This window comes from Malaclemys terrapin, chromosome 4 (assembly GCF_027887155.1).
Source record: "Malaclemys terrapin pileata isolate rMalTer1 chromosome 4, rMalTer1.hap1, whole genome shotgun sequence".
In the NCBI taxonomy this organism is placed as follows: Eukaryota; Metazoa; Chordata; order Testudines; family Emydidae; genus Malaclemys; species Malaclemys terrapin.
The window spans coordinates 29,696,614-29,708,776 of record NC_071508.1 but is presented as its reverse complement, the minus strand read 5'-3'; the positions used below and the strand labels follow the sequence as shown (position 1 = coordinate 29,708,776).

The 12,163-nt window shown below is 43.1% G+C and overlaps 1 protein-coding gene across 1 annotated transcript in view; it reads right to left on the bottom strand.

Annotated features, from left to right (window-relative positions):
- The window catches only part of GNAI3 (G protein subunit alpha i3), a 41,685-nt gene continuing 29,522 nt past the window's right edge, over positions 1-12,163 (bottom strand). The window contains exons 5-9 of the mRNA XM_054025070.1: positions 6,324-6,452; positions 3,310-3,439; positions 2,358-2,511; positions 1,272-1,470; positions 1-1,173 (exon numbers count right to left, since the gene is read on the bottom strand). Of these exons, the coding sequence (XP_053881045.1) occupies positions 1,280-1,470; positions 2,358-2,511; positions 3,310-3,439; positions 6,324-6,452 (604 nt within the window). The 3' untranslated portion in view covers positions 1-1,173; positions 1,272-1,279. The remainder of the gene's footprint in view (positions 1,174-1,271; positions 1,471-2,357; positions 2,512-3,309; positions 3,440-6,323; positions 6,453-12,163) is intronic.

Genomic DNA, 12,163 nt, shown 5'->3' with positions numbered 1-12,163 from the left:
TGTTTACTCACCATTTTAATACTGCCAACAACTATAACAGGTTGAAACTGTACACATGACAAATTGGGAAAAGTCTCATAATGCAATGGTTTCAGCAAAGGAATGCACTGACTTGTTAAGAATATTACTACAGTAAAAACAAATGGCAAACAGGAATTTGGCACCACATTTACAAAGTAAAGGCATGCTGTCAATACAGTTTAGAAGTCTGAACAGAAAAGGCCACGGTAAAATGCAGAACAAGGTGCATCTTTTACAAGATTCCCCACTGCTTTAGATCAAGAAAAAAACAAACATACAAGGATCTAAGTGGTTGATTTAGTAGCTTTGTAGCAGCACGTATGCTCCATCCAGTTTGGAATTTAGCAAATTTGTCCCTTCAGATGGAAGCATTCCTAGGTAAATTTTCACCCAAGAAGCAGTCTTTAAAGCTTACTACCCCAGTACAAATCTCAGTAATCTGGTGACCAGCATAGCCCAGATAAACCCCAACCACAAGTTAAGACGTGTTATCCTGCTGCAGAAACCTCCACTACCTCTTTTAAAAACCTTAAGGTATTTGTAGCAGGATGGTAACAAGTTACACATCAGAAGAAACTGAAGCTATAGTCATAAGAGTTCTATGGATCTTTTAAATAATTGCAGAAATATTAAACTGACCATACCAAGCATTAAAAACAAAGAGTTCCTACTAAGAGGAATACTTTCTGCATGATCTGGTCACATCATGTGCATAGTTAAGTGATTTTTTGTTTTTTAAAACAAGATTCATTTGCAAATAAAGAAATAAAATTTAGTAAAGTTATATAGTTTTCTTGATGGAAAAAAAATCTTAAAAACAAACTAGTGGTGGCTTGTTAATCAAAGAAAGAGAAAAGCTACATACTGAAGTTCTGGAATCCAGCACCTCAATTTCACAACAGCTGTACACATTTGAGATTATGCAATCCAACTGCTGCCTGAATGATCAAATCACACTTAACAGTTGTTCCATTTTGAGATCTTTAACTTCAACATCCCATATCAATAAAAAGGTCCTAATACAGAAGATTGTGCTAAGGAATGCAAGAATTTTGCATGCTGTTTTCATTCCCTTGGTCCTGTTCATGCTTGCAGCTGTCCGTGAGGCAGCAAAGAAAACAGTCTACTTCTCAAAACGCCACGTCTTAAAAACTGAAAGAAGAACACTGTTAGCAAAAGCACATTCCAGCCCCACATTGAGTTGTCAGTGTAATACTAGAACTCAAAGCAGTTAGATAGCTCAGTGTTACCTTCCTCCTTAATAGAGTCCACATTCCTTCAGGTTGTTTTTAATGATAACATCTGTAACGGCATCAAACACAAACTGCACGTTCTTTGTGTCAGTGGCACAGGTGAAGTGGGTGTAAATCTCCTTGGTGTCTTTTCTTCGGTTCAGATCTTCAAACTGACACTGAATGTATGCAGCTGCCTCCTCATAGGTATTAGAGCCTGGAAAATAGGACACCTGACTTTAGCCAGCAGCTTGCAGGAGACAGCTTGATTCAAATCTTTCAAGCAGAAGTTAAGCTTCTTGCAACCACATGCTTTAGCAAGCTACAACCTTATCTTTAGCCCCTTTGTGTCAATGGTCACTAGTACTTAATACCAGTACAGCTTCACCCGCTAGATTAAACTACTAAATTGAAGTAGGGGATGAAATAAGTGACAGGTATGAATGGAGGCCCCACCAGTTGGGCTAGGACTAGACATAACCCCAAGAGGGTCAAACTTGAGGGCAGATGTGGGTCTGACCTTTAAAAGACTAGGCATAGAGGGATAGATTAGGGAGAACGACCTGCCTGCACACCATTTGGATTAGGGAGGTGACTGCAAAGGGTACTCTAGTGGAGGAATTGGGGACTTTCGTTGCTAGGGCAAATGAATGCTCTAGCATTTACCCAGATTCCTTTTATAGTGTCTCCAGAATTTCCATTGAGCTGAAACGCAGTTATCCTTACACCACCCTTTGCATCTCACAAAGGGACCCAGCTTCGGGGAGCACATGAACTGGTCAGATATCTGTTCTATCCATACTCCAAGCCATATGAAAATGTGGACCAGGGTTCCACATGGAGCCAAAGCCGCTCAGAAGAGAACCAGTGCTGACCATGTCCCAGATGGGCTAGCCCTTGCCTCTTCTGAACACCTTTAAATCATTAGATGTGTACTGGCCCAGCACAAGACAGAGCCCTCTCCTTGCCTGTATAGTCATTCCCGTCCTCTGGACTTCCAAGGAAAAACAGGCTCAAGTGAGTTTGGATTTCCTGAGCATTTTAACTGCCTGGCTCTGGGAGACACCTTCATTCTATTTCTTCATTCCTGTTAGCCCAGCTCACCTGTGTACTCTGGGTAGCAGATTGTTAATGGGCTCCTCTTAATCTTTTCCTCAAACAGGTCTTTCTTGTTCAGGAAGAGAATGATTGACGTGTCTGTAAACCATTTGTTGTTACAAATGCTGTCAAACAGTTTCATACTCTCATGCATTCGGTTCTGAAAAGTAATTAAAAAAAATTATGCATCATTCTAGCAGTAAGTTGGGAGGAGGGTTTTTCTTTGATGAGCTTTAGAACAAAGCTACTAGTGTTCAAAATGTGACATGTCACTGCTGTGCAACCACACAAATGTTAGTGGTGCTACATCAGGCAGTGGTCAGGTAATTCTGCACTGTGCTAGACCCTGATCAGAGGTCTGTCCAGGAAAGGTTGAAACTCCCCAGGTCTTAAATTTTCCTCAGCATTTCCCCACCCCATAATCTTTCTCAGATTGTCAGGGAGGCACGGGTTCCGAAGATAGCATGTATTTGTAGTGGTTGTCACAGCAGCCAATAGGTCCCGGAGAAAAATCTCACTTCCTACAGTAACTACGAGGAGTCCGGTGGCACCTTAAAGACTAACAGATTTATTTGGGCATACGCTTTTGTGGGTAAAAAACCACTTCAGGTGCACCTGAAGTGAGGTTTTTTACCCACGAAAGCTTATGCCCAAATAAATCTGTTAGTCTTTAAGGTGCCACCGGACTCCTTGTTATTTTTGTGGATACAGACTAACACGGCTACCCCCTGGATACTTAACTTCCTACAGTGTTTGTTATTATGTGCTCTTGTAGAGGAAGAGGCTAGAGGCTGCTCTTGAGAAGCTCATTCCCTGCATAGTGCTATTGACATATGACTTAGGGGAAACACACTACTAGCACAGAACAAGATATGGTTAGAGTCCCATAAACTTGGATACAAAGTCTGTCGGGCAGCTTGAAGCTAACTTCCACGTGTTAGTAACGACAGTGACATACCATTTCTTCATCTTCTGCAAGGACAAGGTCATAATCACTGAGGGCTACACAAAATATGATCGCTGTCACGCCTTCAAAGCAGTGGATCCATTTCTTTCGTTCTGATCGCTGGCCACCAACATCAAACATCCTGGAAGAATGAAGGGAAAGTGGCTCAGATGTCATGCAGCACTCACCTTCCTACTCGCAGGAAATTGCAAAGAAAACTTTTCAAAGTACTTTCAGCAAGCAGATTGCAAGGGAAATGTAGAGATACAAAGCCTTTCCATCGATAAGGCCAGAAGAAACTAAAATCCTCCAATTTAGGGGATTTTAATTATTTTTTCTAATGAACTCAAGGTTTTAATTTAAAATATGAAGGTTCTATGCCTCCCAGTTGGAAATAACCCTCAACAGTATCTCGAGTGGAAAGAATAGGACCTGCTGCTTCACTTTGGCACTCTTCCTTGTTTGTTATCTCACATTCCCTGCAGCAGTAACCCATTGGTTCACTGGATGCAAAGCACCCACACTGCATAGGTCAGTTCTTCCAATTACCTCTGCTTGGTTCTGAGGTAACATGACCTGGACCTACTATTGGGATGCTGATGGAACATTTAAGAAATTGAGTGTTGCAGCAGTTTAATTAATGAGCTACAGGGGTTTGAAAGTTTGGGGCAAAACATTCCTAAATTTTGCTGGAAGATTCTGGCTATAAAACAAAAATATGCAAGTTTATTCGAAAGTTACAATGCCCTCCTCTCCAAAGTGTTTTGAAGAGAGGCAGTATTCTCTGCTGGTTTCCCACAATCATTAATTAAATTGGGTCAGATACAAGTCAATATCCAAGAGGTACAAAACCAAAATCCAAGTTGACAATCAGAGAAAACAGGCAGTCAGACAAAGAGAGGGACTATTCAGCGTCTGCCAACAGGAACACAATTTAATGATTCTGATCAAAAGGGCTAGAATTGTGGCTCAGCAACTCCATGCTTTTATTTAAAACACGCTATCCCAGTGGACTACACTAGGAAAGAGGGAATTTTGTATAAAGATACAGGTTATTTAGTTTGTAAAGTTCTCCATTACCTTCAGTGTTATTGCAAAGATATCTGAAAAAAGAACAGTGCCTCTCAACCTCACTTCTCCAAGTTGATCCTGAATTCACAGTCATGCCTTTAAAACATCTCAGTCCAGTAGGGAAGCACAGTCCCAGATTCAACATTGTGACTTCATTGCAGGATGAAAGGAAGATACAGTAGGTTGCAAGAGAGAAGACTGCTGCTTTGCGTTTAAAATCTATTTAAGCATTTCCCTAAGCAGGCCCCATCCCTTTGAAATGAGATGCCTTGTGTCTCAGTTACTATCAATGCCCAATTAGTCTAAGCAGGCCTTGTTAGCCCTGTATAAGCCAGTCTCCTAAAGGGAGGTATGAATGCTCAGCCTTAATGATTTAATTAAAATATATATATTTAGCAATATAACAACTCTCTCTACCCAAGCCCATATGATCTGAAATTGCCTCTTAGCCAAGATTTGGCTGGTCCCTTCTACGCTCATCATGTATCTACTCTCACATCTATATCCCATTCATATGGATACACAGAGGGATATAGTCATGATTGTAGGCCCCAACAGGAAGTTGGGTGAGGGTTGCAGTGCCTTAGATAACATCTACTGCACAGTAGATAGAGAAAGTTTCCAGCTATCTTCCCTATTCACAGAAATGGTGAAAATAAAAGTCTGCTACGTTGACCTCAGTTTCCCAGGAGTCAGAAACAAGTGGCTTTTTTAAAAAAAACACTGCACAGCATAGCAATGTTAATCCCTGTACATAGTGAGGGAAGAAGACAAGTTTCCCCTGAGCTCACCAATAGCCATAAAAATAGCTCTGATGCAAAGTATGCAAGCATTTTCTGTTATTAAGTCACCGGTTAGACAGCTCAGAAGCCAAGGTGCCACTATATCCCCAAGAAGTGTGCACTGAGTCAGATTTCATACACAAGTGTTTAGATTGTTCCTATGTCCCATTCAAACCTCGTTACACAGAAGGATCAAAATCATAGCTGGCAAATTAATGCTTATTTAAAGACCTTATGTAACTAAAACTTGACAACAGCATTCCAGACAGGGAAGAACCTGGTCCATAATACAAACAGCAGTTTCCTAGGACAATGTTACACAGCACTAATGTCTACCACTTAGAATTCTAGCTTGTGTGTCAATGAACACGCTCAGAATCCAAAGCAAGAGTTAGCTAGAAGAGTAAATAGGAAGCTGGGGAAGCCTGTGCTAACTCTACCCTTTCCCCCCCTACAACAGCTGGTATGGAGGATAAAGAAGGAACTCTGATTCATCATACTTAAAGGGACACTGTCAAGGTTAGGCTCAGTATCTGTGCCACTTCAAAAGGTTTTACTTGTATTACAATAGACGGCAAGTCCCTGCCCCTGCACTCTTGCACAATAAAGGCAGCCATTTTTGCCAACACTTATGCATGCCCCCTGCTGTTTTGCAGCAGGGTTAGTCAGCACTATTATATCTCAAGTTTTGCTAACAATGCCATGCAGGCCAGTCAGAGCCAAATTAATTTCAGCTCCCTTAAAAACACAGGAAAACAATGCACTGCAAATGACAGGAGACCAAGGCTATAGGGAAGGGCTCTTATCTTATCAAATGAAGGGGTTAAATGCAAACTAAAACCAGTAGCCAACAGTGTCCTTTTAGTAGTTTTTGATCCTGTAAACAAGCATTCAGTACCTGTGTTTGCGATTCCAACAGAAAAGCAGCTGAAAAGAACAAAAGAATGTAAATAAAAAGTCAGCAGTCCCCCAAGTGAGCAACTCCAGTAAGAACAGAGTAATTAACGACAAAGGGGATCTAGTCACAATTTACTTAAAGTGCTGAATGAGAACAAGGCTCCACAATAAGGGAAAACTGGATACCAACCATCACCAAGCACCAGTGCACTCAGAAGAAAGCAATGCAATCTGCAGGGAGGAATGACATCCTGCAGTAGCCTGCACCATACTCACTTGAAGTACAGGTCCTTGAAGGTGAAGTGAGTTTCCACAATGCCTGTAGTCTTCACTCTGGTCCGCAGAACGTCTTGCTGAGTTGGAATGTAGGTCTGCTGGGATATTCTATCCAAGTCATTTAGGTAGCTAAACCAAAGAGACAATCCAAGACATGTTTTTTTTAGTCTGCTTCCTTCCTATGAATCTTTTATAAACTGCAGAAGAAAGTCATGGTGAAGTGCATTAGTTCTGTTAGCACAGCCCAGACCTCCAACACACACCTCTATTCTAGGGTTTCCTATAGCCGTTTACTATCCAGGCTAACATAGCATCGGTCAGTAACAGATGGTGCTCAGCTAGACATAAGCTCAAGCTGGGCTATAGAATAAGAGTGTGGAAGACAGAGTGCAGAAACAATGATCACAGAATTCCCATTGTAATTAATACCTTTTGCTAAAGAAATTCGCCTGGAGGCCTCCAAAGACTAACACTAACGTACCAGAAGAGAAGTGAATAAAGCCCAGTTTTCTGCTCATTGTAAAGGGTAAAAGGCAGAATGTGGCAAAACAGTAAGCCATGTTCATAGCTCTATCCAAAACATGACAAATCCAGCCACCCACTCAGGCAAAAGCAAGCAGGAATCTTTCCTTGACAACTTGGGGACCCTTACCCACTAATGTCTGGAGAACAAACTCTCAATCTCTAGCTATTATGGGGCAAAAATACTTGTGACCTGATGCACTTCTGCCTTCCTGTGCCTCCAGGCCCTCTGAGTCCAGAATTCTGAACTGCCCAAGGCCCAACTCTTTGCTCAAGCAACCCGCTCATATAGCTGGGCTATGCACCGGAGCTCCCCAGAGGCTGCTGGGCGGAATCCTTTCCTCTCTGCAGCATCACAGCCACTCTGCAGCAGCGTATCTACTGAGACCACCTTCAACTCCCAGCTTCATACAAACATCCCCTTTAGAGCTCCAAGGCATGTAATGGGTGCATCTTTTCAAGTCTGGTCCCACAAATCCTGCTCCTGCCTTTCATCCATTTCAGAGAAGGCGTTAACCACAAGCTCCTCTATCTTTGGCAACCTCAGAGTAATCTATAACTGTGGGTTTTGAACTAGCAGGCTTTAGCCTTTGCCCCCACTTCTAGCCCTGCCAGTTCTTGGACTATTTGTAGATAAATTTTCTGGCTAGACCCTCCCTCCTCCCCCCATTGGATAATTTGTCACAGTTTGGTTCTACACCGTCCTTCTTTCCACTCAGTAGCATAAACAGACAAGTTGCCAACTAGTTCAAAGAGTAAACTTCTCAGCCGTCTACAAGATACCCTATTCTGTGCCCTTGCATATTTTTAATGAGGTTTTAGAAAAACTATATAACTGCATTTGGTGTAGGTAGTGTTACCTTTAACAGACTTGTGATTAAAGTGTATTTCTGCTGGGAAATAGAGATCCTGGGAATTTCTAGTCCAGATTAGCTTAACACCACAGGAAAATGTAACTGCTAATCACACACACCAGAACGCAGCTAATTTAACAGCAAAGCACAAATGGAAAAGCAGTTACACAAACCAGACAGCAGAGCCAAGTGAATTAAGTAACAGCACTGGCAATAAGTATTAAACTTTAAACAAGCTGTGTCCCGTTGGTAGAAGAATGCAAGTGCTACCTCAAGAGCTGGCACCGTAACAGCTTGGCTCTGATAACAAGCATGTGACTAACTAGTAAATTATTTAAACAGATGCTCTGCTTCCTCAATTAGCACACTTGTAATCTACTCACTACATTGTCAGGTTTTAGCACAAGACCTATTGGAAGTAAAACTGGTTTCGTTCTCTCATTAGCTCTTTCTACAGCAGATGGAGGAGTTAAATAACTTCAGTCAATATCTACCACCAAATGAATTGAGAAATCCCACACATATGCTTACAACACAAAGCTACTTTAGTCCAGTAAGCACCTTGTTTCCATTAGTGTTTGAAGTGTGACTTACAATGATCAGACAAACCTGGTCCAACTGATTGGGGAGAGAATCTACAAAATACTACATTAAGAGTCCATGAAAGATCTTAACCAAGTCATTCGAAAAAGGTGGAAATGAACAATGCTACAGGCCAATACTCATCTGAACCTCCCTGGTCGGCAGAAATGCATTTTAAAATGATCAGAACACTGGCAGCATCAAAAGGACCCTCCTGACACCAGGAAGTAAGCCTTCGCTCTTCAGTTTTCCCCTTACGCACATAGCGACAAAAGCTCCCTCATCGCACTTCCTTATCTGGCATCAGCTGCCCATGACTTGACAGATGTGGTTTGCTCTGTGTGGGAAGTGGCTGCAGCCACACCCATGCAGCACTGTCCTGCAAAGAAGTGCTTTCTACAGAGGAAAGCTGCAGAATCCTAGTCAGTTACAACCTGCAACTAGATCTGTGTGCGCATGGCTTCTGTATAGCACACCATGTAAAAGCGGTCAGCCTGAAAAAAAAAAAAAAAAAAAGTAGAAATGCAAGAAGAGAAAGTGGGGGACAAGAGAATGATGCTGAGACCACACTAGGAGACTTTAATATTAATAATCCAGTTTTCCCACTACTATGTGGGTAAAAGTTAAGACAAACTAAGACAAGACAAATTTATCTACCATTCAAAGAACAGATGTGTTTATCCCAATATGAGAGTCTTTCTATATCCTACCTGGTTTAACAACATTCCCGCACGAAAACAAGCTTCCTCCAAAGAGAGGATGTGGGGTAGGGAGCAAATGTTTGTGTCAAAAGTAGTGAAGAAGTTATCTAACAAGGTGCGGGAAAACCTTGGGCGCCCAGGTTAGATAATTTCTTCACTATTTTTGACACAAACATTTGCTCCCTACCCCACATCCTCTCTTTGGAGGAAGCTTGTTTTCATGCTTCAACTATCCCCTATAAAACTGGACGTCCTAAAATTAAGATTTCAACTACAGAGGGGGTGAAATTTTCATAATTAAGCCCAGGACTTGGCTCACCATTGAGGTTTCCCAGGAGAACTCATACTAGTTTTGGGGATGCTCCCCAATGCTCGCATGTCCAGAGATTTATAGCTCCAACTTGAAATCAAATAAAATCTGGCAGCTTCAGGTTACTCTGAATCCAAAATTCAGGAGGAACCTCACGGTACAAAGCAGAACATTGATTTCTCACAGAGCTGCTCAGGAGACAGGCAGGTTTTGGCAGACGACGTCAATGAGTTGGACAGGATTCAGTTGGTGACTACAATAGGCTCTACCTCCTCCGCATGTTCACATGAGCACCAGGGTGGTATTTTCCTAACAATGCAGTCATGTTTCCTTTAACTACTGGGAAGAACGGTTACAAGGCCAAACAAACAGCTAAAAGCTCAAAGTTTCATACAAAGCATTTATTATGGACGAGGCTGTAGGATACTGAGTAGTGACAACTTGAGCTAAGGGAGGAGTTGTCATTAACATATCTCTAGGGAAAAGCAGAGAACACAGAAGACTGCCTTCTGACTCCACACTGAGGAGAGGATATAAGAGGGCATGAAATTCCCATGACAGTATTCAGATAGTTCTGTATTTGGGACCACTGAACTACAAGCTTTCTAGAAAGGCTGTACCAAAAGGCCAACACCCATAAGATACGAGAACCAGGGAGGTACAATATCTTTCAGTGCCTGGCTAGAAGCTCTTCTTCACAGAAGTCCTAGATATTGCTCTAGTTATAGCTCTTCTTACTCACAACCAAAGAATATCCATTCATCCCTTCCTATGCAGCCCTCGGGAGCCAGTCCTTCCTGAACTGAAGATAATGTTCAGGGAAAACAGCCCCATGACAAAGTTCTGATGAGCCAGGCATTGCGATAGGAGATTGAATTCCCTGTATGCAGAAATAGGCTGTGCCTTCCCTGCTGTGGTTAGCTGAAGTTAGGGAGCTGTTGTGGCTAGGTAAAAGTAGAAATGGATGCACCAAACTCAACATGACTTTCAGCACCCCCAATGAAGGGAAGGACAGATTTTATTTAATTAGTTTTGTCAAACTGAATATGTCCCTTCAACTACCAGGCCCAGCTGGGAAGGGGTCAGGAGATCCCTATAAAGGGCTGGGACAGCTCAGGTGAGAGGAGCTGCAGGAGGGAGGAAGGGTTCCTGAAGTACGCCCTGCAGCAGGGGGAACAAAGGGAAGGTGTGTTCTCCTTTCAGCACCAAGGTAGAAAGCCCCTGGGAGTTGGGTGGAGGATCTGCTTTTGTTTCACCTACATTTTCTGTATAAAGAATAAAACTGCTTGGAAAAAAAAGATGATTTGATGTGGCAGCGAGTCCTTCCTAGGAAGGTAAGGTGCATGAGTGAGGGGAAGCCGAGGCAGCGAATAGCCTGGCGCCCAACCAGGTAAGGCGATGCTTCGATGGCCCTTTACACAATACAAAGTCCATTGTACACGAAATACAACAGCACAAATGGAAAGGTAGGAACGTGCGATTACCAACCACCTCTGAAAAGCCTGGGTTAAGTGACTTGCCCAGCATCACATAGGGACTCTGACACAGCGGGGGATACAATCCAGTTCCCCAGAGCAGCATTCGACTGCTTTACCCAGGAGCCCATCCTTTCTCTTCCTGCAATCCTGTCTCATTCACTACACATCTTCCAACTTCTGCAACAACTGAAGCAGAGGGCATTACAGACAACACCCACCTTTTGCTGGACAGATTGATCCTGTAAACTGAATGAGACTGAAGTGTAGAAAATACCATGTGATCACATAATTAGATTGCACCATAATGCATATGCACAATGAGGCTGGATTCAGACTGCACAGGTAATCTTAATTCCAGCATTTCCCAACTTTGGGGTGATTAACTTTGCAACATTAGCATTCATTTCTTGTAATTTTTCTGTGTAATTTCCTAGTGGTTTTTTTTGTTTGTTTTTTAAATGAAAGAACAGAAATTCCATCATGTGGGATCATACTGACACCCACAGAGGTCATTGGCAGGGTTGGAACCATTAGATCCACCACACAGACTTCTGACACTTGACAGCTGGACTAAACTGTCATCCGCTAATCCGACCAGCCCTAGAGAAGAATGGGACACTGCCATTTAGAAGGTTTCCAGATATTTACTGATAGCAGATGAATGGTGAGACTCAGGAGGGGAGTGTGCTCCAGTGGGCACAGACTCTTCAGCTCATTTCCTTTCCTCCCACCCCATCCCAGCCCTGTCCTCTAGTTCTGTCTCTTCCCCACCTCAGCCAATCCTACTACTCCCCACACCTCGGCTCCTCAGCCAATTTGTGTCCTCCTCCCCTCCCCCCCGCAATCTCCCTACCCAGACTTCTCATCTACTCTCAAAGTAGTCATCACCCTCCCAGCTCCTTGTCCTGCCCTCTTTGCCCAGCCAATCCCAGTTGACCTCAGCAACCTGGCTCCTCATCAGATCAGTGTCATCTCCTTTCCCCTTCTCCCCAAAAAACACACTTCTTCCCCTCCCTCTCAGTTCCAGTCACTTCTAATCACCACCCCCCTCGGCGACTCAATCTCAGTGTCTCCCCCGCCCCCACCTGAACATACCGACTCACTTCCCTTGCCTTCATCATGTCTTTCCCTTCACCCTAATTCCAAGTCTACATCCACCCTACTTCTTTGTCCCAACCTACTTCCCTGCCATCCCACCACCCCACAAATCCAGCTCTAGCCTTTGAATCAGGCAGCTTCTTCCATGGTACACTGGCCCTGAAGAGGAGGTCAATGAGAGCACAGGAGAGAGAGGCTCCCTGCTCACAGGACCAAAACATGATCCCCAGCAGCCCAAAACTGCAACTGCAGGGAAACTTCTACTCAGCATGGACAGAATCTTCAGGGAATTTGG